General features: G+C 36.9%; 7 protein-coding genes across 8 annotated transcripts; 4 read left to right on the top strand and 3 right to left on the bottom strand.

The window, feature by feature from the left end:
• Positions 1 to 86: 86 nt before the first annotated feature.
• On the bottom strand, positions 87 to 1,264 carry LOC132703448 (splicing factor U2af 38 kDa subunit). The gene is made up of 5 exons (XM_060672705.1): positions 1,152 to 1,264; positions 942 to 1,096; positions 732 to 886; positions 478 to 677; positions 87 to 414 (listed from the first exon to the last, which is right to left on the bottom strand). The coding sequence occupies exons 1-5, from the start codon at positions 1,193 to 1,195 to the stop codon at positions 267 to 269; spliced, it is 702 nt and encodes a 233-aa protein (XP_060528688.1). The 5' UTR covers positions 1,196 to 1,264; the 3' UTR covers positions 87 to 266.
• Positions 1,265 to 1,374: 110 nt separating this feature from the next.
• LOC132703620 (DNA-directed RNA polymerase II subunit RPB11) lies at positions 1,375 to 2,213 on the top strand. The gene is made up of 4 exons (XM_060672983.1): positions 1,375 to 1,615; positions 1,671 to 1,760; positions 1,820 to 1,994; positions 2,057 to 2,213. The coding sequence occupies exons 1-4, from the start codon at positions 1,563 to 1,565 to the stop codon at positions 2,090 to 2,092; spliced, it is 354 nt and encodes a 117-aa protein (XP_060528966.1). The 5' UTR covers positions 1,375 to 1,562; the 3' UTR covers positions 2,093 to 2,213.
• A 48-nt stretch (positions 2,214 to 2,261) lies between these two features.
• On the bottom strand, positions 2,262 to 4,860 carry LOC132703618 (succinyl-CoA:3-ketoacid coenzyme A transferase 1, mitochondrial). Its single transcript, XM_060672980.1, has 9 exons — positions 4,585 to 4,860; positions 4,415 to 4,526; positions 4,118 to 4,344; positions 3,808 to 4,064; positions 3,588 to 3,756; positions 3,414 to 3,534; positions 3,130 to 3,346; positions 2,642 to 2,717; positions 2,262 to 2,583 (listed from the first exon to the last, which is right to left on the bottom strand). Exons 1-9 carry the CDS (start codon positions 4,690 to 4,692, stop codon positions 2,266 to 2,268), a joined length of 1,605 nt encoding a protein of 534 aa, XP_060528963.1. The 5' UTR covers positions 4,693 to 4,860; the 3' UTR covers positions 2,262 to 2,265.
• Positions 4,861 to 5,115: 255 nt separating this feature from the next.
• Positions 5,116 to 7,394, top strand: LOC132703619 (uncharacterized). The gene is made up of 2 exons (XM_060672982.1): positions 5,116 to 5,812; positions 6,573 to 7,394. The coding sequence occupies exons 1-2, from the start codon at positions 5,611 to 5,613 to the stop codon at positions 7,298 to 7,300; spliced, it is 930 nt and encodes a 309-aa protein (XP_060528965.1). The 5' UTR covers positions 5,116 to 5,610; the 3' UTR covers positions 7,301 to 7,394.
• A 503-nt stretch (positions 7,395 to 7,897) lies between these two features.
• On the top strand, positions 7,898 to 10,588 carry LOC132703631 (RNA polymerase I-specific transcription initiation factor RRN3). Of its 2 annotated transcripts, XM_060673006.1 has the most exons (8): positions 7,900 to 8,605; positions 8,664 to 8,769; positions 8,829 to 8,981; positions 9,035 to 9,308; positions 9,560 to 9,759; positions 9,838 to 10,016; positions 10,077 to 10,335; positions 10,388 to 10,588. In XM_060673006.1, the coding sequence occupies exons 1-8, from the start codon at positions 8,167 to 8,169 to the stop codon at positions 10,575 to 10,577; spliced, it is 1,800 nt and encodes a 599-aa protein (XP_060528989.1). In that variant the 5' UTR covers positions 7,900 to 8,166; the 3' UTR covers positions 10,578 to 10,588. The 2 variants fall into 2 exon arrangements, with proteins under 2 accessions (XP_060528988.1, XP_060528989.1); XM_060673005.1 differs by having other exon boundaries at positions 7,898 to 8,605; positions 9,838 to 10,335.
• Positions 10,584 to 11,890, bottom strand: LOC132703632 (uncharacterized). The gene is made up of 2 exons (XM_060673007.1): positions 11,720 to 11,890; positions 10,584 to 11,661 (listed from the first exon to the last, which is right to left on the bottom strand). Exons 1-2 carry the CDS (start codon positions 11,768 to 11,770, stop codon positions 11,179 to 11,181), a joined length of 534 nt encoding a protein of 177 aa, XP_060528990.1. The 5' UTR covers positions 11,771 to 11,890; the 3' UTR covers positions 10,584 to 11,178.
• Positions 11,891 to 12,460: 570 nt separating this feature from the next.
• Positions 12,461 to 20,918, top strand: LOC132703568 (endoplasmin). The gene is made up of 5 exons (XM_060672904.1): positions 12,461 to 12,658; positions 12,726 to 12,809; positions 13,716 to 13,876; positions 16,573 to 17,752; positions 19,930 to 20,918. The coding sequence occupies exons 1-5, from the start codon at positions 12,613 to 12,615 to the stop codon at positions 20,796 to 20,798; spliced, it is 2,340 nt and encodes a 779-aa protein (XP_060528887.1). The 5' UTR covers positions 12,461 to 12,612; the 3' UTR covers positions 20,799 to 20,918.
• Positions 20,919 to 21,772: the final 854 nt, after the last annotated feature.

Here is a 21,772-nt window from a genome sequence, read left to right as displayed (position 1 = left end):
CCACAAATCTAATTTTTGTTTTTTCTTTTTACGTATAAGGTAAATGGGATTGAAAAGAAGTTAAACCTCATTTTTGTTACTAAAAATCGTTTATTCAGTTATCGTAACAAATCAGCCAAGATTTACAAGAAAAGATGGAGTTTAAACAAATTAGAATACATACCAAAATAGATTATGAATGGATCGGTAAACACACCTGCTGTTTCTTAAAATGAAATACAAATGTAAGACAGATACTAAAAAAAAAACATTTAATTGAAATACAATTAGTACCGCCCACTTCGACCCGACCGGTGTTTTGGTGATCTACTTGCTGCGCGTCTCTCCCTAGAGCGAGAACGTCCCCTTTTCGGAGACCTCGACCTTGATCTTCCTCTGGGACCTCTACCTCCTTTTCGACGAGAATACAGATACCTGCAATTCAAAGCACAAGTTATGTAAAATAATACGCAATAACTTCATAATTTCACATTTTACCTGCGCAACTCCCGTGAAATTGGCTTCAAGTGCATGAAATTACAGAAACCCGACCGGGTGCACTCGCCCATTTCATATTGGCGACAGCAGGCCTCCCTAAAATCCGTCACGGGACTCAATTCAGCATACACTGGTCTGCCACCAAACCAACGATTATTTAAATCATTTACTGCTCTTTCGGCATCTTCTTCCCGTCGAAACTATAATACGACGCATCAATCAACCATCACCAAATAACCAACACAAATTATTACCTTGATATAAACATTTCCGACCAAATGGTCCCCCAGATTGTCACAAACATTCATTTCCTCAATTTCTCCGTATTTATCCTCGCATTCGACAAAGACGTCTTCGAAAAAATTATCATAATGCTCTTGCATTTCTTCATCAGAAACATTGGCAACCACTTAAAGAGCATTGAACAAATTAAAAAGCGTTACGTTCCACGAAAAGATACTTACAATGACTTCCATCCGCGGATTTGGCCGAATTCTGCGGGTTTACGTACAAATTCTGCAGCAAACATGTTTGGGAAAAGGTCGGCTTGTTGTGAATCCTGGAACACCGATCGCCGTGTCTGCACGCCCCGATTTTGAAATAAAACGAACAGTTTACCCTAAAATAATGTACCAATGAATAACGATAATAATTTTGGCTTTGGAAATATTTACTTGTCCTTTTCTGTACCGAAAATAGAAGCCAAATATTCAGCCATCTCGGAAAACGAGCGAAATATTCGGCAATTTACTAATCCACTACCATGGAAAAAATGAAACGCGTTTCGTCTGGGTCCTTGGTCGGTTGATTGAATAGTTCGCAGGTTGGCCAACCTTTGTTAGGAAAATTTAATTAAACTATATCGTTTATCGATCATTTTATTTAGCATTTCTAAAATTTATTTACTTTTGCTTGTTCACATTCTAGTAATTACAACAATTAATAATATTAGTGACTGTTCAATGTTAATGGGCCTTACACCACAGACGTATAAAATACTTCACATTATGCACTAGTCTGTGTTGACAACATAACCTCAAATTAATGTTAGTATTTGAATTTTGATTTGTTTACGTTTTTTAAAAATGAACGCGCCACCGACTTTCGAATCGTTTTTACTATACGAGGGAGAGAAAAAGTGAGAAATACGTTGCCTTAAAATGTTAATACCACTGATCCTGGCCTTTTTGCAGAATTATAAGAGAACAGGACACGAAAGTGCCGAATGCCGCAATTTTCACTATCAACAAGGAGGATCACACGTTGGGCAATATGATAAGGAAGTTTGTATATTGTTTAGGCTGCCGATTGGATCAGCCAACCTATAACGAATTATTTGCAGCCAGTTATTGAAAGATCCGAATGTACTGTTTGCTGGTTACAAAGTGCCCCATCCTCTTGAACATAAGTTTGTATTGAGAATTCAGACAACGTCCGATTATTCACCCCAGGATGCGCTGATGCACGCAATAACCGATCTAATTTCGGAATTGTCTCTTTTCGAAGAAAGGTTTAAGGTAAATCCTGATATTCTAATGAATCAATGAGAAGTAAAAACTCTTAATTTCGCACGTTTTAGGAAGCGATTAAGGAAAAGAAGGAAGGTTTGGACTAATGTGTTATTTAATGTGTATAATAAAAACCACTAAAAATATAAAATGCAATATATTAACAAACAATGTAATAAAGTTGCTTTTTACCCTTAAATGTAAAAAAACAGAATAAACTAGTTAAAATGTCAATCTTAAAATATTAATTGGTTAAATAAGTGACGATAAAAACAAAATTTCAGTCCACGTCAATTTGGCTCATGGGTTTCAAGTCTTCAGCCACTCGAAAATTACAACCGGTCGACATTAAAACGTCCTCGATCGCCACACCTTCCGCCAATTCTACTAAAGTCAAACCATTCTCATGGTCAATGTCAAACACTCCCTTTTCTGTGATGATCATGTCAACGCACTGCTTGCCAGTTAGCGGCAAACTGCAGTTTTCTAGAATTTTGTGCCCCCCATCTTTGGCCGTGTGCTCCATACACACGACCACTTTAGTACCCGGAGCCGCCACCAAGTCCATAGCTCCGCCCATACCTTTTACCAGTTTGCCCTAATAACTCAACAATCAACAAATGTCCCTTGGACATTTGAACTACTTGATTACTCACAGGTATCATCCAATTCGCCAAGTCGCCATACTGGGACACCTCCATTGCACCCAAAATTGTTAAATCAATATGACCGCTACAAAAAAAAAGAATTAATTAAAAGAAATCAGAAATTTAAAATAAAAAAAGGGCAAGTTGCTAACATTTCTAATTAGGGTAATTCTTTACGTAATCATTTGTCACAAAGCAACATTCTGATTAGGTGATATAGTTTAAAGAAAAAATTACCCAAAGTCTATTGAATGAATAGTTATAGCCATCTTAGTGGAAATTACCTGTAAAGTGCCTAACCTGTAGAATATTTCGTATTTGAAAATGGGCGAATGGCCTTCGGCACCGACCCCAAAGTTTAATGAAAGATTAGTTTAATTAAAATAAAAATGTATAAATTAGGGAAAAAATTTCAACTTTTTATGAAATTTGATTGCAGGGAGACTGCGAAATCAAATTTAATTTATCTGAAATATTACAAGGGCTCAAGCACTCACCCTCGGATCATAGCGAAGCTGTCATCACTGCTGAAGAAGGAAGCCCCCGGTACGATCGTCACCGTCTCTTTTCCCGCGTTTATTAAATCCGGATCGACGTGGTCCGGGTGCGGAAACGGTCCCAGACCCAGAATGCCATTCTCGGACTGCAAATACACCTCCATATCGTCGGGGATGTAGTTGGACGCAAGCATCGGCATTCCGATACCCAAATTCGCTGCCGCGACCAGTTAAGGAAAAATGTATTCTACGTTAACCCCCCAAATGTGAAAAAAAAAGGATACCATACATGCCATCTTTAAACTCCAAAGCAGCCCGCCTTATGATTCTCTCCCTCTTCTCAGCAGCGGGATTTTTTTTCACTACCGAGTCTTTGCTGTCTGATAACTTTTGCACGGTTAACCTCTTAAAGTGAAAACTAATTAAATCAAGCAGTTTGCATCAAATCTCCAAATCACCTCGATTCTTTTCTCGTACTTCTCGCCTTTAACGATTCTGTCGACGTAGATGCCAGGCAAATGCACTTCGTCGGGACGTATCGCACCAAGCTCGACAATCTCTTCCACTTCCACGATCGTAATTTTTGCGGCCTTGGCCATTGTCGGATTAAAATTCCTCGCGGATTTGCTAGTTGAAAGGTGAATCAAAACCAGCTACATAACCTCAAATTAAAATTACTTGAAAATTAAATTGCCCAAGGGATCGGCTTTCCATGCTTTGATGAGAGCGAAGTCGCCCGTGATTGCTTCCTCCATAATATAAGGCTTTCCGTTAAACAATTGCCCCTCCCTCTGCTTACTCGATAATTCTACTTTTCCATTGGCGTCATATTTTATAGGAGCCCCTCCTTCATGTATCAACGTCCCGTACGCCGTGGGAGTGTAAAACGCCGGTATTCCCGAGCCGCCAGCTCTGATTCTTTCAGCCAGTGTACCCTAAAATTAAACTCGGGTTTTTATTTCCCAAGCTGGTGTGGGAGGATGCAGACTTGTGGAGTTAGTTCCACTTCCAATTCTCCAGACAAAAATTGTCTTTCAAACTCGGCATTTTCTCCCACATAGGAAGATATCATCCTCTTGATTTTTTTCTGTTTTAAGAGCAATCCTAAACCGAATTTGTCAACACCGGCATTATTGGATACCACTGTTAAATCCTTTGCCTCGTGTTTCAACAAGGCGGCAATAAGATTTTCGGGTATGCCGCACAGTCCAAACCCTTTAAGACAGAATTTATATAGTTTTTTACTTACTCTTATTTAAAATATATGAAAAACCCTTCAAATTACCTCCTACCAACAATTTTGATCCATTTTGAATATCCCTGATGGCTTCTTGAAAGTCACTGCGAACTTTTTTACTACGCGTTGAGGACTTGGTTGAGAAATTTTGTGAAGAGCCCTGAAAATAATTGTAAATGTTAGAACCACAACTTTTTACCAAGCGGTAATTGTATTACATTATATGCATTTTGTATATGAAAACCAACTAGTTCGCTACTAGTAATTCTAAATCCTATATGCCGATTTGCAAAATTTAATGATTTAGAAATTTTTGCAGCAAACATTTTGCGCACATAACCACACTCAAATTGAATGTGAAACAACAGTTCTATTTTCTGCCTTTATTTCAACTTGTTTTGAACGAATCCATTAGCATAATAACGTCGTTAACTAAACATATTTCGTAATGTAGATAAAAACGCACATCTTTATTCATTTATTTATTTAGAATCTCACTCCCCAACCCGCAATTAAAAACAACAAATTTAAACCACAGATAAATAATTTAGAAATCATAAATACTTCGAATTGAATTAAAACATTTCAGCGTTACAAGTCGTAATATTAACAGCAGTTTGCATTTTTTTTACAACCTGCAAAGAGTTTTTAAGAAATGTGCTAAAATAAGAATGTTCGAAATTTTAGATAAATGTGGCTTGGTTCTATGCGAACGCAGGGTGTCCATAGATAAAAAAATATAACCTTTGGTTTTGAGATATTTGAACTACAACTTCGATAAATAAAAATATTAGAACAAATGGGGAATTGACTTTCCAAAGTGTATTTACCCCACGGAAGAGATGATAAAGTCGGAAATTTAGCATCCTCTGAAGTCGCTAAGCCTTGCAAAGGTAAAAAATAAATAAAAAATAAGTAGTATGATTTTTTATGGTTTAGTATGGAATCTGCTGGTAAAATAACAAAAAGCGACTTTAAATTGGACCGAAAAAGTGTGCTAAGTCCAGGCAACAAGAGTGAAAAGTATGACAGTGACCAAGAGGTAATCTCCCTCTCTGAAGATGAAGACTGTGAGGAATTGGTACAAGATGAAAATGCTTGCGCAAGTCGGGATTTAAGAGGTTTGGAAGAGTATTGGTCTGAAATTGAAACGCTACTGCTAATTAGGTTGTATCTGGAACATGAGGAAGAGCTAAAACGTGCAAAAAAAAAAGAAATTAGTTTGGCAAGTTATTTCGGAAAAAATGATGACTTATTCGTTTATTAAGAGTGCCCATAGATGTCACAGGAAATGGTTAAATCTGGGTCGGGCATATAGAAGGGCGTTAGACTCTAGAAACACAAACGGAGAAAAGTGCAAGTTCCGATACTTTGACACCATGCACAAAATTTTAGGGTCGAGGCAGATGGAAGAAGCAGATTTGCGAGATGTAAGTAGTGTGAATGGTGAGTACATTATACATATAAACTTTGAAAGCAATAATGTTTTGAAGACTTGAAGCTTCGTAAGAATATTTTAAAATTGTGACTGCGATCAAAACGTTGAAAAAAAAACTTCTTAAAATATTAAACTTAAAGAAAATTAATATTTAGGTTCTATGCATTCAGAAATATCCTCCCTTTAAGTATCTAAAAGTAGTGTACAGTACACCTGTGCAAAAACATTCTTAAAGTTATATTCTTCATAAAAGGTATTAGAATGAATTATTAATTAAAACATTGTTCAAACAAAATTTATTAAATCAAAGAGAGAAGTTCCTACAAAAACCGAATCTATATGTCTTAATATGTCTTTTTATCTGTTTTGTATCATATATATATTTTTTTAATTTGTGCAAAAAGTTTTTTGTAATACTCTTTTCCTTAGCATGTGATTTGACTTATAATGTGGTTTATAATAAAGGTTCCTTATAAATATACTATCGATCATGGACAAAATAAAAGCAATTCAGCAATAAGCAATTTTTCTATTAACAATTCTAATTTGATATTTATGTATGTAGTGTATTTTTTTTCTATTTTTTTTTGTATTGGTGTTAGTCTTTTGTCGTACCTACTTTAAAGGTACAATTAGTCAGAAAAAAAGAACACACAGTACAGAGAAATATAATATTAATTGCTCTACATATTATATTTTATTATATTGTTTTTAATATATTTAAACTGTTATTGTTACGACAAATAATTAATAAAAATAATTTTTGAGGTCATGAGGAAATTCCAAAGAAAAGAGTAAAAGTGGACTCAAATGACAAGGATCTCGGAGTAAATACTCAAGATGATAGAAATAGCGTGGATCCAATTAAGGGAGGGCATGATGCGAAGTCAAGACATTCGGACGACAACTGGTCCAAAAATGAAACGCTTCTGCTCATTAGTTTATACTCTGAACATGAAGAGGAGCTAAAACATGCCAAGAAGAAGAAATTAGTTTGGCAACATATATCGGAAGAGATGATGTCCCATTCATATTTGAGGTCCCCCGATCAGTGTCAACGAAAATGGCTGAATCTCTGTCGAGGTCACAGAAAATTGAAAAATATGTCGGGTCGAGTAACAAAGGGTAGAGGGGGACAGCCTTTCAGATACTTTGACGCCATGGACGAAATTTTGGGGACAAAAGAAGAAGCAATAAATTCCGGAAGTATAAGTAGTCAAGCAAAAAATTATCATGGTGATAGTCCGATCAGCTTTACGACTTCCGAAGAGGACAGTGATTGGGACAAAGGAGGACAGAGTACCAAATATTCGCAAAAAAGACTGGAAAGAAATTATGCCCAAGAGTATTACAAAATGCGGTTAAATGAAAATGGAATGAGGAAGGAAGAAAGTTTACGACGTCACAATGAGTTTGTGGCGATAGAGCGCGAAAAAATCGATATTGAAAGAGAAAAGGTTGAAGTGTTGAAGCAAATCCTTGCTCATTTGAAATGAGTAACAATAAGCTCTAGTTATTTTTATTTATATATATAATTATTTGTTTAATTACGTAAATTTACGTTTGTGTAATTGTGCTCCAAAGTATTGAAAGAAATAAAATATTATCTGTAATAATCCCTGTGTTATTAATGTTTACTTTGCGATGAAAAAGAAATGGATTTAAATTCATGCCGTCAAGTATATCAAAACAAAAGTTGACCGATTTACCGTATGACGTCATCATCGGCTGAACTGTAAACGCGCTGTTTTAGCGGAAATTTGACCATTTTGAATTCTATTCTTTTATTAGCACGTTAATATTTCACGAATCTAAAAAAAAAATGGGGTACTTGTAAAGCTTGACTATATGTGCAAGCGGCCTATTTGCTTTAAAGTGACCTAGGTCTAACCTGGAAATCCAAATCGTTAGCGGTAATAATTGTGTACTTTCTGTATCGCACATAAAACACTAAATTTTCAATGATAATGCTACTCCAAGTAGGATAATGAAGCCTAGTAGTTTTTGCATTAATAAAACAAATGAGGGAATCTTTGAGGGAAGAGAAAAATTGGTAAAACTGACCAACCTTTATACCTTTGCCTTGAACAGTAGCATGAAACTTAACCTCACCAACCTGCATCAACTTGTAGACATAAAACAAGGTTATCCCCACACAGTTTAGTTGGTGTAGTGTGGTTAACCTTTGGAAGCACGTTGTGGGGATTGGGAAATATTGTTAATAGTTTTTAGCCGGAACAATGTAATCGTTTATTATAAGTTATAGCCCATGCGAGCTGCACTGAAACATATAGTATTTATATGGTGAAAAGTTGCGAAACATACTTATCGATTTGAGTTCCAAGAAAATGACTATATAAAGATGTCTCTCTCGTCTAGAAGTTCGACCAGGTCTTCGATTCTTAAGAAATCAACTACTTTAGAACAGAGATTAAGTGAAATTGTGCAATCGCCCACAAAAGTGAGGTTCGAATTACCACACTCGAAACGGGTAAAAGAGATTCTGGAAGAGTACATAAACCAGCAAGAAGTGCGAAACTATCAAAGTTTAGTGTGCGCCATAAGAGACTCGTCTCTAACTGATAGTGACATATTGAGTTTGCTCCAGGAAGCTACTCAATGCATTTCATTGTTAACTAGGGACTTGCGTCTGTTCGTTGACGCTCTGCTTTCGATAAACTGGGTGGAAAAAAGCCTAGAAGTAGTTAATGAGTATCAATCGTTTATAGTCAATTTGGTGTCCGCCCATAATTACCACACCAAATATGTTGTTGACAAATTAGTTAGTCTATTTTTACCAAGTAAGTTTTTAAACGTTTTCTGTACAAAAGAACTATAGTGACTTTCTATTTAATTCAGGTCCAAAGGATCCGGAATGGACTAAGGGAAAACCGACCAAGAAAGAAAAAGCCAAATGTATGCATGTTCATTTACTTTTAAATGTTTTATTGTCCGTAGTTCCAATGTAAGTAATTTTTATCAGAATCATCACTGAAATTTATGAAATGCGCAATCTTATTGCAGGTGTAAAGAGATTTTATTTAAAGCGATTAACATGTACTATCCTTACTATAATAAATCCACCCATACTCAAGAGTATTACCTCCACAATTTGCTGCAGATCTTGAAGTATCAGCCTTCATTTAGGCCAGATATTTTTAATTTGATATTCACAAAGTAATTCTGTTAAATACTTGTAGTCACATCAGAGAGCTTATATTTGCCTTTAGGTTGGTGACCATGGACGTTAACGCTCCAAAAGATATTTTGCAACAAAATTACGAAGATGAGGATTTGTTTGCGATGGACGACGATTCCAAATCGATTGTGTCCAGTAGAACGGCTTTTACAAATGTGAATCGGATCGCTCTTTGTTCCGCTTTGGATGTATGCATGGATATGATGTTAAAATACATTGAGATCGAATGTCACGACTCGAAGGGCGAACTTGACTGGGAGAAAACAAAAAGTCTCTATAATGACATGATACATACTTTCGACAAGGTAGGTCCTTCTTATTTATTTATTCATTAATCCTAGGAGTAATACCACAGATACAGAAAGAACAAGTAATATACTATAATATATAACACAATTAACAGTAAATTGCTTGACAAATTACCCTACCATTTAAGGTAGTGTTAGTTCTAGAAACAATTATTTGATTTCTTTTCTACAATGGAAATATGGTTTTGTTCTAATAATCTTAGGAAGACCCCAGTAAAGCTTTTCCTTATCAGGCTTGTCCTTTTTAGATAATACTTCCTACATATAACACGAATTATGTGCAATTTGTGATGTTTGTTCTATGCAGTTTGAAGAGCACGTTAACGGAAGCGTTTTTCAGTTACTTATGGAAGAAAGTCTGCAATCCTAACGTGGCAGGCGTGCTAAGACAAACGGCTATCACTTATATCGCTAGCATGATAGCGAGAGCAAATTTCGTTACTCTAACGTAAGTTTTTTAAAATTTCGTTACCCATGGAGCGGTTGACAGAACCATAGAACGACGACAGAAGTTATATATTTTTAGAATGATTAAAAGTAGCCTGCGGGAAATAAGTGACTGGATCCACACTTACGTGACTAACCAGGACGGTTTGGAAAGCATTAACTGTGACGTCAGGGTTCATTCGGTCTTTTATAGTGTGTGTCAGGCTTTGTTCTACGTCATCGCGTTCAGGCATAAGGACCTCATCACAACCAAGAAAAGTAAGGGACCCCGAAGCTTGTCCTCAAATGAGCAATTGTACTTAATACAATACATTTTAGACATTATGTTCCTGGAAAGCCTAAACTTGACAAAAATCGTGACAAGTCGATTGAATCCGCTACGCGTTTGTCAGAAAGCGGTGGTGCAAAATTTCGCGGCGGTGACTAGAAAGTACCAGCTCGCCTATTGCTACACGATAATAGACCACAATAATCGAAACACGATGCCTCTAATTTATCAGGACGAGAAAGGCTCTTCCGTTATCTCCAACAATGTTTTAAGCGATTTTTATCCCTTTGACCCATATATTCTAGAAAGGTGATTTAATGGCGGTGTAAGGCAAATTTTGGAACTAATGCTGAATTTTTAGGTCAAGTAGGTATATTCGAGATTTGTACATAGAATACGACAATCAGTTAGAAGAATCACCTTCAACAGAAGCCGATCATAGAGAAGCTATGGAAGTGGATGACTTCCTGGAGAGCAATCAGGAGGCCAACAGCTCCAAGAGTTTACAAAGATTTTCTTACGGCAGTTCACCAGGATTTAAATTTAAATAATGTAACTTATTTAATATATGACCGCGCTTGACTCATTCTTTTATTGCGAAAATATATACAGGGTATTTTAAAACAAATGCGAAAAACTTAAGGGGGCGATTCCTTGTTTAAAATAATAGTTACCACAAAAGATAACTTAATGCTAAAAAAAAAATAATTTTTTACTTTACATACGAAAAAATAGTACTACTATTAGGACACACATTTTTTTTATAGATGAGTGGAGGGGACAATTTAAGGAAAAACTATGACATTTTTTTTTATTTAGAAACCTTATTTTTTGAAATTTCAAAATACTTGCATTTCCAAATAAAAAAATAAATTTAAATCAACCCACAACAAGATGAAAAAAATTGTTTTATTTGACATTGCTCAGTTTCAACATGAAATTTAATCAAAAATTTATTGTCTAATCAAGTCAAATTGTTCAATGATAAGAGTCCTAATACGAAGAAACTTCCACAAGCTTTTCCATATTTATCGCGCGATATCCCCCAAATATTTATATAACAAACCGCCCTTCATATTAAACAAGGAATCACCCCTTCCAGTTTTTCGAATTTGTTTTGAAACACCCTGCATAGCTCTATACAATACATATTTACAAATCACCTTCTAGTTGCCTCTTCGCAGTAGTAAGGCAAGTTATTATAAGATCTACTTGTTCCAAATTCGCTTCAAAATTTATGGTTTCCTGAATCGGGCCAGTTTTTAAGTTGCTAACGCAGTGGAAATCCAATTGCAGGATGGGCTCTTTTATGGTAGCAAGTTTGGATGTGCCCAGCACCCATTTCAATTTCCAGTCAAAATTTGTCACCAAAGGGGTTTTCTGGGTGACGTTTTCAATAAATAAAGTTTTTAAAATATCTTTTTTGTACAGCAAAAGGCAATTTTCCAATGAAGATTTTAAAGTGGGCGGCACATCTTCTGCGACCACTATACTGTTACTTAAAGCACTGTTGCAGAATAGTTTTGCAACAACTTTTTGAATTTTTATCTTATCTTCGCTAGTCCATTCGCTGGCTCCCTCCGAGTCGATAAATTTGCGTTTTCCAACTAATACTCCTACGCATTGGTAGAGAAACTGCGAGTAAAGACTGTTTTATTTCTTTTAGTTGTCCTTGCGCTATATATACACATACCTCGGGATAATATTCCAGTTTTTTAATTAATTCCCAGTCAGACGAATCCATCACCAGTCGCTTAATCACGACTTAACAAGTAAAGAAATAACAAATAAATAAAATAATCCATTTAAATTTATTAAAATGTTTATCTTCCTTAACCAAACATGACTAGTTACCTAATTCTTCTTTTCCCAAGTTGATACTCTGGGCCGATCTGTGATCTGAGCATCTGCCGATACGCCATCTTGTAGATCTGTGAATAAAAAATAATAATTTGAACAATTTCCTTTCGCTTTTCTAATTCTAAATTTTTATTTATTAATATTTAAGGAGTCACCATTCGCCGCATCAGATCTTATAAAAACTACCAAAATACCACCGACCGTCTGAGTTACCGACTAAAATTGCAATATGAATTAATGCTAGGTTAAAAAAAAAGTTAAGTTGTATTTTTTGTTACTTTCCTATATCGAATGTGTTTGAGTAACTTATAATAACAATGATTTAAATACCACATCTTACTTTTATAATTACATTTTTTTGAAAAGGTCGACGTTTTAAAAAACACCATTATTAAGTCAGTCACAACAAATGGAATATGCGATCATCTATTTTATTTGCAAAGGAAGAAGAAAAACCACGTAATTTAAAGGTCGACCAATCAGACGAAGCCATTTGGAATGTCAACATTCCTGGCGTGCGATTGGTAACCGGTACGTTCATTGCAATAGGTTTTCGCGTGTTCGCGTGTTATTGGCCGGTGGCTTGATATGAATATTCCCTGTTTGACAACGCTGTGGACAGTTCTTAATTGGTGCTCGGTATATTAGTTCTCGGGTCTGTTTTCTTCGTTTCATCCAACGGGAATACGTTTTTTCAAAGTTCGCTTATTATCGAGTCGAACAACAATGAAAAAGCTCGCACTTGCGTGCATTTTCGTTTTGGTTGCCTTGGGTAAGAGGGTGCATAACAAAATTGCACGATTGACAGGTATTTCAGAGACATTTTATTTTCTGTTTAGGGCACACGCGGGCTGATGTGGCGGAACCTAGCGTGGAGACCGTCGACGTAGACCTCGGTGCAAGTAGAGAAGGTTCGAGAACCGGTACGAGCGTTAATTTGTTAATCACTTCAAAAGTTGCAACCACTCTAAATACCAACCGTATCTAAAAATAAGAGAAAAATATAAGCGAGAGCATGGTTTTGCATAAATTAAGCCCCAAATACCTAATATTTTTAATATTCCCCAAAAGTAAATTGATAAGTATTAATGTCGATTTTTTTTTTATTCCTGATTTATGATCACTTGCGTAATTTCAAAATATGTAGGTAGGAATTTATCTTTTCAATGAAAAGTGGCGTTGCAGCAAACCTTTGGTTCTCTGTTTTCGGCAAACCGTTTTTAGGCTTCTGAGTACCCGCTTCTAACAATCTGAGATACTTTTCTACGAGTTGTTTATCAACGTCACGATTTTCTCTACTGTAACACTTGATTGTTGTTACAGGAACTGAAAAATTTTAGTATATATTTCTTCGATTCTGATTCTTATTTAAGCCGCAACTCACGTGAACATGCCGATTTTAAGTTTGTTTTGCCGGGCACTTTTCTGTCGACAAAACACAATTTGAATGGTTTTCTATTTGGTTTTTGCGGTTCTTCTTTGGTTCCGCTCTCCATTTTGTTTGATCAATAGAGTTCTGTCAAGTAGGGACATACCAATTTTTTTTTCCTTTTTTTTGTTGCTATCAAATAAGCCAATAAAACGACTCAAACTCACCAAAAGTGGATTCAATACTTTAACATAATATCTTTATATTTATTTTTCTTCTTGCTTTTGCGTATAAATTTCGGGAAGTCTGATATACAGGTTAATTACAGGTTTGTTGGACAATACAAGACTAGAACGATAAAGTTATTTTGTTTCAAGATCAGCATGCCGGAATTGTTTTCTACCGTGGTTGTGTGTATATATAAAATTAAAAAGTAACCTATTTTTTTTTCGTTATGTAGACGATGAGGTGGTGCAAAGGGAGGAGGAGGCGATCAAACTGGACGGCCTCAACGTCGCCCAACTCAAAGAACTCCGTGACAAGGCCGAAAAGTTTGCGTTCCAAACCGAAGTCAACCGAATGATGAAATTGATCATCAACTCGCTGTACAGGAACAAGGAGGTAAGACCTTCAGGATGTTTCAAAATCAACAGAAAAATTCACATGAGCGTTATTATTAAGTTAAAATACATTGTAACGAAAAAATTATCAAATCAAACTTATCGTAGGTATGATTTAAATTAAAAAGTGGCAGGTATGTGACTCTTTTTCGACATTTTTAGTAGCAGTAGTTCCTCAATTTTTGAGAGAATTTTGAATTTCGGCTTTGATGGGTGGATTTTAGTTGCCTAGAATTTTGATAGACTGTCAATTGATGCATCTGATCATTCAATAATCTACCAACATTAAAAGTCATATTACGTCAAAATTTTCAAAAGAATCAATGTAATGAAAGCATATTGGAGACAGCTTTTAGAGTAATAAAACACTAAAAATGATATTTTCGGTGAAAAAAAAAAGTGGTTATGTATGTGTTAGGTACCTTTGTTTTTTATTAACCACACAAAAAATACATCGTCACCTCAGGATCTCATTTCCATTTGACGTTATATATGAAAAAATCTTCGTTTAAAATAAATTATTTTATACTTCAATATTGAAATAATTATTCCAAGGAATAATATTTTTGAACTTGCCCTATTTGCTGATACGAGTTTTTTTCTAATTGCATTTTTTTAAATTTGGATTTTGCGATTTTGGAGAGGCATATATTTTGCATTATTTTGTTTCAAAAATATACACAAAAGTGAATAACAAAAACGTAAACGTATCATTTTTTCCCATTTTTAAAACTGCGTTAATTTTTCAAAGCAGAAAATTGTAATCTTTAATCATGTTGTTTATGCATATATTTAATTGCCAATGTGGGTGCCATGAAGTGCCAAGCGCAGTGCAACAATATTTTTTTATTGATAATGTCCTAAAATTTTATAGTTGGTTAGGAATGTTATTGCCTAACAAAATGAGGAAAAGTTTCTTAGTTAATCTCTTCCGTTTAAAAAGGTTGTGAATAATTACAAATGACAAAAAGGAACAAACCTTAAGGTTATACTCTTTCCTTTTTCCCAATTTATATAATTTATGACTAATAGAATGTATTTTAACTTAAATTTATTCAAATGTTTTTAAATTTAAAAATTTATTACATATTTTGTTATTATTTTTTTAAACTTTTTTTACTGCAAGAACCATAAAAGGTTATTCCACATTTGTGGAATGAGGGGAATATATTTTCTCTATTACGAGTAAAATGATGATGTGTGTTTTTATAAGTTTAAGTGTTATCAAAAAGTATTTGTTTATTTATCAAAATTAATGTTGTCCCCTTCAAAGTAATCCCACCACAGTTGTGCCAACGTTTTGGTTAGTTAGCAGTTCTGGTAAACATTTTCTGGTGTAGCCTCAAATTCTACTAGCGAGTTCTTTATCTGCTCAATAGTTCCAAACCTTCTTCCTTTCATGGTTTTCTTGAGTTTTGGGAACATTAAAAAGTCGCAGGGGGCCATATCTGCTGAACATGGGGGTTAAGGAATGGTTGTGGTTTTGTTTTTGGTCGAAAAATTGTTTTCTCACAATTCCGGACATTTTCTTCATATTGCTTCTCGCAAATTGCGCATAACTTCAATTTAATAATCTTTATTGACCGTACGACCTATAAGCTATATATAAGCAAAACCTTGACATTTCTTCCTCTTCCATTGGGACGACCTCATAGCCCATAACCCATAAGGATGGACAGCTCTTGAGCAATGCTTCTTCGTCGGTCTTTTTGCAGCCACTTATCTAAAAAAAATATTTGACAATTTTTCAATGCTTTCATCAGTTATTGACGTGATTGGGCGTCCAGAGCGAGGTTCGTCATCGGCGCCTTCTCGTCTTGGCACAACTTGTACCACTTATAAATATTTTTTTGCTCAATGTAGATTCACCATATGCCGTTGTCAACATTTCGAGTGTTTTGCAGCACCGTATTCCCTTTTTTACATAAAATTTTATGCAAATTCTTTTTTTTTGTGTGTGTTTTTTTGACAGCAGAAAATCGCTGAGCACGCAAAGCTTGTTTCACAAAAATAAGTAAACTTGCAAACTGGCTGAAACTGTGAACATATATTAAGGACGTGAGTACCAACATAACAAAAAAATATCGAAGGTCGAATGTACCTAGCCTGCCCAAGTACAAAAGTCACCTTTCTATTTGAACACACCTCGTATATGTATGGGACCGTCAGCATTAGCAAACTGTGGCATGAATCTTTACAATCGTCCCTATATTTTAGTTGAGCAATTACCCTTACAGTTTTCCTCTGTAGGCCGAACATCCTTACAGCATATGTGGAGCTATTGTGGATTGCAAAAACGCGTGAAAAACCGACAGCACACAATATCAGCTAGCCTCCGTAAGGAGTACACGCAAGAAACAATTTTTTCACCCATTTTATCAATATGTGTGTTCCATACGAGTCGTGATTCTAAATGTACCCCTGGAAAACGAACGCGTTCCGTCATATTTAGCCCCTGCTTGTTTCTCAGAGAGAAATAGACAAACTCACTTGTAGAATTAATTCTCAGGCACTCTCAATTTTTGATCACAGCGTTCTGAATCATTTATAGAGATCAAGAAGAGCAGCGGACCCAGCACCGATCCCTGTGGCACACCATAAATATATTCTAATTGAAAATTAACATGTCCTATATTCGCCTGTTACTTTCTATTAATAAAATAAAAATGGACGTCATCGTAAACCTCGAACTTCCAGATCTTTCTCCGCGAGCTGATATCGAACGCTTCCGACGCGCTCGACAAGATCCGACTGATGTTCCTAACCGACAAGTCGGTCTTGGAGTCCACGTCCGAGCTGAACATCCGCATCAAGACCGACAAGGAGGCGGGCATGCTCCACATCACCGACACCGGCATCGGCATGACGAAAACGGACCTGGTGAACAACCTCGGTACGATCGCGAAATCAGGCACGGCGGAGTTCCTCGGCAAAATGCAGAGCGCCGAATCCACCCAAGAACTGAACGACATGATCGGTCAGTTCGGTGTGGGTTTCTACTCGGCGTTCCTCGTCGCCGACAAGGTGATCGTCACCACCAAGCACAACGACGACAAGCAGTACATCTGGGAATCGGACTCGGGCAGTTTTAGCATCGTCGAAGATCCGCGCGGCGACTCGTTAAAACGCGGCACCACCGTCAGCCTCCAGCTCAAACCCGAGGCGAGGGACTTTTTGGAGCACGACACCATCCGCAAGCTGGTGAAGAAGTACTCGCAGTTTATCAACTTTCCGATTTACCTGTGGACGAGTCGTAGCGAAACGGTAGAGGAACCCTTGGACGAGGAGGCGCCGCAAGAAAAGGAACCGAAGGAGGACGAGGAGGAAGACGTGGCCGTCGAGGAGGAGAGGGAAGACAAACCGAAGACCAAGAAGGTGACGAAGACGGTGTGGGATTGGGAACTGTTGAACGACAGCAAACCGATTTGGACGAGGAAACCGGTCGAGGTCGAGGACAAGGAGTACAACGAGTTCTACAAAGCGTTGACCAAAGACGACAAGGACCCGTTGACGAAGATCCATTTCGTCGCCGAGGGCGAGGTCACTTTTAAAGCGTTGCTCTACGTGCCGAAGCTGCAGCCGTCGGACAGTTTCAACCGTTACGGCACCAAGACGGACAACATCAAGCTGTACGTGAGACGCGTGTTTATCACCGACGAGTTCAACGACATCATGCCGTCGTTCCTGAGCTTTATAAGGGGCGTGGTCGACTCGGACGATCTGCCGCTGAACGTGTCTAGGGAGACGCTGCAGCAGCACAAGCTCATCAAGGTGATCAAGAAGAAACTAATCCGGAAGGTGCTGGACATGCTGAAGAAGCTCTCGCCCGAGGACTACGAGCAGTTTTGGAAGGAGTTTTCGACCAACATCAAGCTGGGTAAGGGGCGCTGTTATTAAGATGCTACTAAAGCCGAAGTTTTCAATGAAGTTATTCTTTAACTCTTTTTTCTTTACAGTTTTTTTTTCTGTAAATTTTTAAAAAATTGTTTTTCACTTATTTTCGTCTTCTTTCTCAGCACTCTTTAACACTTTTAAGATTCTACTAATTCTACTATTAACTTTTCGTCCGTCTTCTATCTCAACATTTTTTGAAAAATTATTGTGGCACTTCTAAGATGCCTCGATGCTTAATTCTTTTTCGTGTATTTTCTCTACACTTTATAAAAATTTATTTTGTTCGTCTTCTGTCTCTACAGTTTTAAAAAATTATTTTTGCGCTTTTAAGATTTTACTAATTCTACTACTAACTTTTCCTTCGCCTTCTTTCTCATCAGTTTTTAAAAATTATATTAGCACTTTTAAGATGCTAGTTAAGTTTTTAATCAAATTATTTTACATTCTTATTCTCCTTTCTTCTCTACACTTTTTTGACATTGTTTTTGCATTTTTAAAATGGTACTAAGCTCTTTAAGCTTTTTTTTAACTCGTCTTCTTTCTCTGCATTGAAAAAAAAAATTTTTAGACTTTTAAGATGCTACTCAAGTTTTTAATGATTTTTTAAACTGTTTCGTCTTCATTCTCAAAACTTTTTCGAAATTATTTTAGCGCTTTTTAAACGCACTCTAAAGAAAATATTCACTTTTTTTGTATCTTGTTTCTCTACACTTAAAATGAATATTTTAGCACTTTTAATATTCTGCTAATATTTTTAATAATGTTCTTTTTAACTTTTCTTTGGTCTTTTTTTTTTCTACATTAAAAAAAAATTATTTTAGCTGTTTTAAGATACCACAGAAGTTTTTTATAAAACTATTTTTAACTTTTTTTTCCTACAATTTTTTAAAATTCTTTTGGCATTTTTAAAGCGCTACTCAGATTTTTAATAATTTTTTTAAACTTTCGTCTTCTTTCTCTTAATTTTTTTCAAAATTATTTTATTGCTTTTAAAATGTTTTTAAGGAAATTGGTTTCAACTTTTTTTCGTTTTCTTTCTCTGCACTTTTTAAAAATTATTTTAGCACTTTTAAAATGCTACTACTACTACTAGTAGTAATAAGTATACGGGGCAATTCAAGTTAAGAGTTGTCCTATTCAAAGTTTTGGGAAGAATTAAAAAATGAAAATTTTCGGTTTTGTTTTTTTTTTTTTTGGCGAGGTTTAAATCTCGATGGGTTTTCCTATATTTCTAAATAACCGAACTAACCATAGCCAGAGAATTTGCTGGTATTAGAAAAAAAATAAAGTTGGTTGGTATTTCCGGAAATATGGCGGAAAAATGAAAATTTCAATTTTATGGGTTTTTTTGGCAACTTTTTGGGTTTCATCTTTGCCATCAACTGCCAATTTTTACGCCTGCGTTTAAACTTGAATTGGCCACTAGGGTCCGGTATAGGAGTGAGTATCTCTGTTATAGGCCTTATCTTTGAAAACATCTGAGAAAAACATGGGTTTAAAAGAAGGAGGAATCGTTCAACACAGAGAAGCTAACTCGTATACGAGGTGTGTTCAAAAATTAAGATGACTTAAGTTTTTTGAAAAAGTATTTATTTATTCATCGAAATTAATGTTGTTTGTTTTCTTCAAAGTAATCGCCCCCAATTATTATACACTTGTGCCAACGCTTTTTCCAATCCTCGAAGCGATTCTGGTCACCACAATCTGGTATAGTCTTGAATTCTTCCAGCGATTTTTTATTTATCTCCGCAATCGCCCAAACTTCCTTCCTTTTATGGATTTCTTGGTGGCTGAGGCATGATTATGGTTTTCTTTTTCGTCAACCCATATACCCATGATTCGTCACCAGGGACAGCATGTTCCATATTTTTTTTTGTCGAAAGTAGATTTATCATATGCGGTTGGCAACATTGCAGTACTGTATGCTATTCCAATATGCAAACTGACTAAAACTGGAAACATATGTCAGGGACAAGTGTACCAACATAACAAAAAAAATATCGAAGGTCGAATGTACGTAGAGCGCTCGATTACAAAAGTCACCTTACATTTTGAACTCACCTCGTACACGAGGGTTACTAGTAACCAGTGATCCTGACCTGTTCGCTGCACGATTCCTGCGAGTTTGAATCAAAAAAACAAAACAAACATTTGTTGCAGGTGTCATCGAAGACCCGGCGAACCGCACCCGCCTCGCCAAACTGCTGATGTTCCTGTCGTCGTTCGACGACAAACTCACCAACCTCGCGGACTACGTGTCCCGCATGAAACCCAAACAAGACAAGATCTACTATATCGCCGGCGCCACCAAAGACGAGGTCAAGAAATCTCCCTTCGTCGAGCGTCTACTCAAGAAAGGTTACGAGGTTCTTTACCTCACCGAGGCGGTCGACGAGTACGCCATCTCCGCTATACCCGAGTTCGAGGGCAAAAAGTTCCAGAACGTCGCTAAAGAAGGCTTCAGCCTGACGGAATCCGAAGGCGGCAAAGAACAATACGCCGAGTTGACGGCACGTTTCGAACCGCTCACCAAGTGGCTCGCCGAGGACGCTTTACGCGACCACATCTCCAAAGCTACCGTGTCGGAGAGGTTGAGCGATTCGCCATGCGCCTTAGTGGCCAGTATGTTCGGCTGGACCGGCAACATGGAACGTTTGGCCATCTCGAACGCTCACCAGAAAGCGGACGACCCCCAACGCAGCTACTACCTCAACCAAAAGAAAACGCTGGAGATCAATCCGAGACATCCGCTGATCAAGGAACTGTTGAAGAGGGTGAACGACGACCCGTCCGATCCTTCGGCGAAAGAGATGGCGCTGATGTTGTTCCGCACGTCGACCTTGAGGTCGGGCTACATGCTACGCGAAACCGCAGACTTTGCCCAATCCATCGAGACGATGATGAGGAAGACGTTGGGCGTGGCTTTGGACGAACCCGTCGAAGAGGAAGAGGACGTGCCGGAAGACGGGATCCCTGAAGAGGAGAACGGAGATATAAAGGAGGAGGAGGCGGAGCACGACGAGTTGTAAATATGGAGGAGTGAAGTGCGTTTAATTTATTTTCGAAGAACAATCATAAGACTGTCAGTTTTTATTTTATAAGTTAGATTTTCCTCGATACTTTTGTTTTGAGTAAAACGTATTCGGTGATTTTCGATTTTTTTTTTTGAACGGGGAAGTGTGGAGGGTATAGGACATGGAAATTCAGAAGGGTGGTTGAGGGTGAGACTAGACGTTTATAGAACCGTCACAAAGAAAACGCCTCCTTCATGTACCCCGAAATCTCCTCAATTTCTTGAGGATGTCGTTTATACAACCTTAGACCCCTTTAACATAACAGTGACATTCCCATCCCGATCGAAGAGTAAATAGCAACAGAAAATTCAAGAAAACTGAAAATCGATTTTTTGAGGTGGATTCCTCCTCAAGAAATATCGGTGAGTCGATTGCCGAAAAAACGAACCTCCTATGTGTTACCGTTTTCGAGATCTCCGTCTCTACCCCCACTCTTTGACTTGATTAGGTCAGTCTGGTTTACACGAATAAACTATTGTTGCTTAAGCGGGTTTATAGTTAAGATAGAGCGGTAAAATCCTTGAATTAATCGAATTTAAGCATGCTGAACCCTATACAGATCAAATTGTTCTACAATCACTAGTACATAACTAAAGTTGGATGACCTTGAGCTGTTCTCATGGATGAATTATTTGCATTCAACGGAGTTGCATCAAATTTGAACTTGAAAGTGTTCAATGGTTTTTGATGGGATGGAATACCCTGAATAATGAAACAGCGAGGTTAGGTAATTTTTTACTAACTTGTGAACTTATCCTTTAGAGGTTGTTCTGTGTATAATCTCACGTAACAAATCGGGGCAACTAGAAAGAGTGGCAAGTGGCATCCTTAAACTACGGCAACGTGAAAGTCCGGTTTCATTGCCGATTTTACACTTTAATGAGACCCCTGGCCGAAAAATATTACTGTGGTTTAAAAATAAAATTAGT

The sequence above is a fragment of the Cylas formicarius genome, unplaced genomic scaffold, assembly GCF_029955315.1.
Source record: "Cylas formicarius isolate icCylForm1 unplaced genomic scaffold, icCylForm1.1 PGA_scaffold_6__28_contigs__length_40554024, whole genome shotgun sequence".
NCBI lineage: Eukaryota > Metazoa > Arthropoda > Insecta > Coleoptera > Brentidae > Cylas > Cylas formicarius.
The sequence above is the reverse complement of the archived record's forward strand: the minus strand, read 5'-3'. Positions and strand labels throughout refer to the sequence as shown.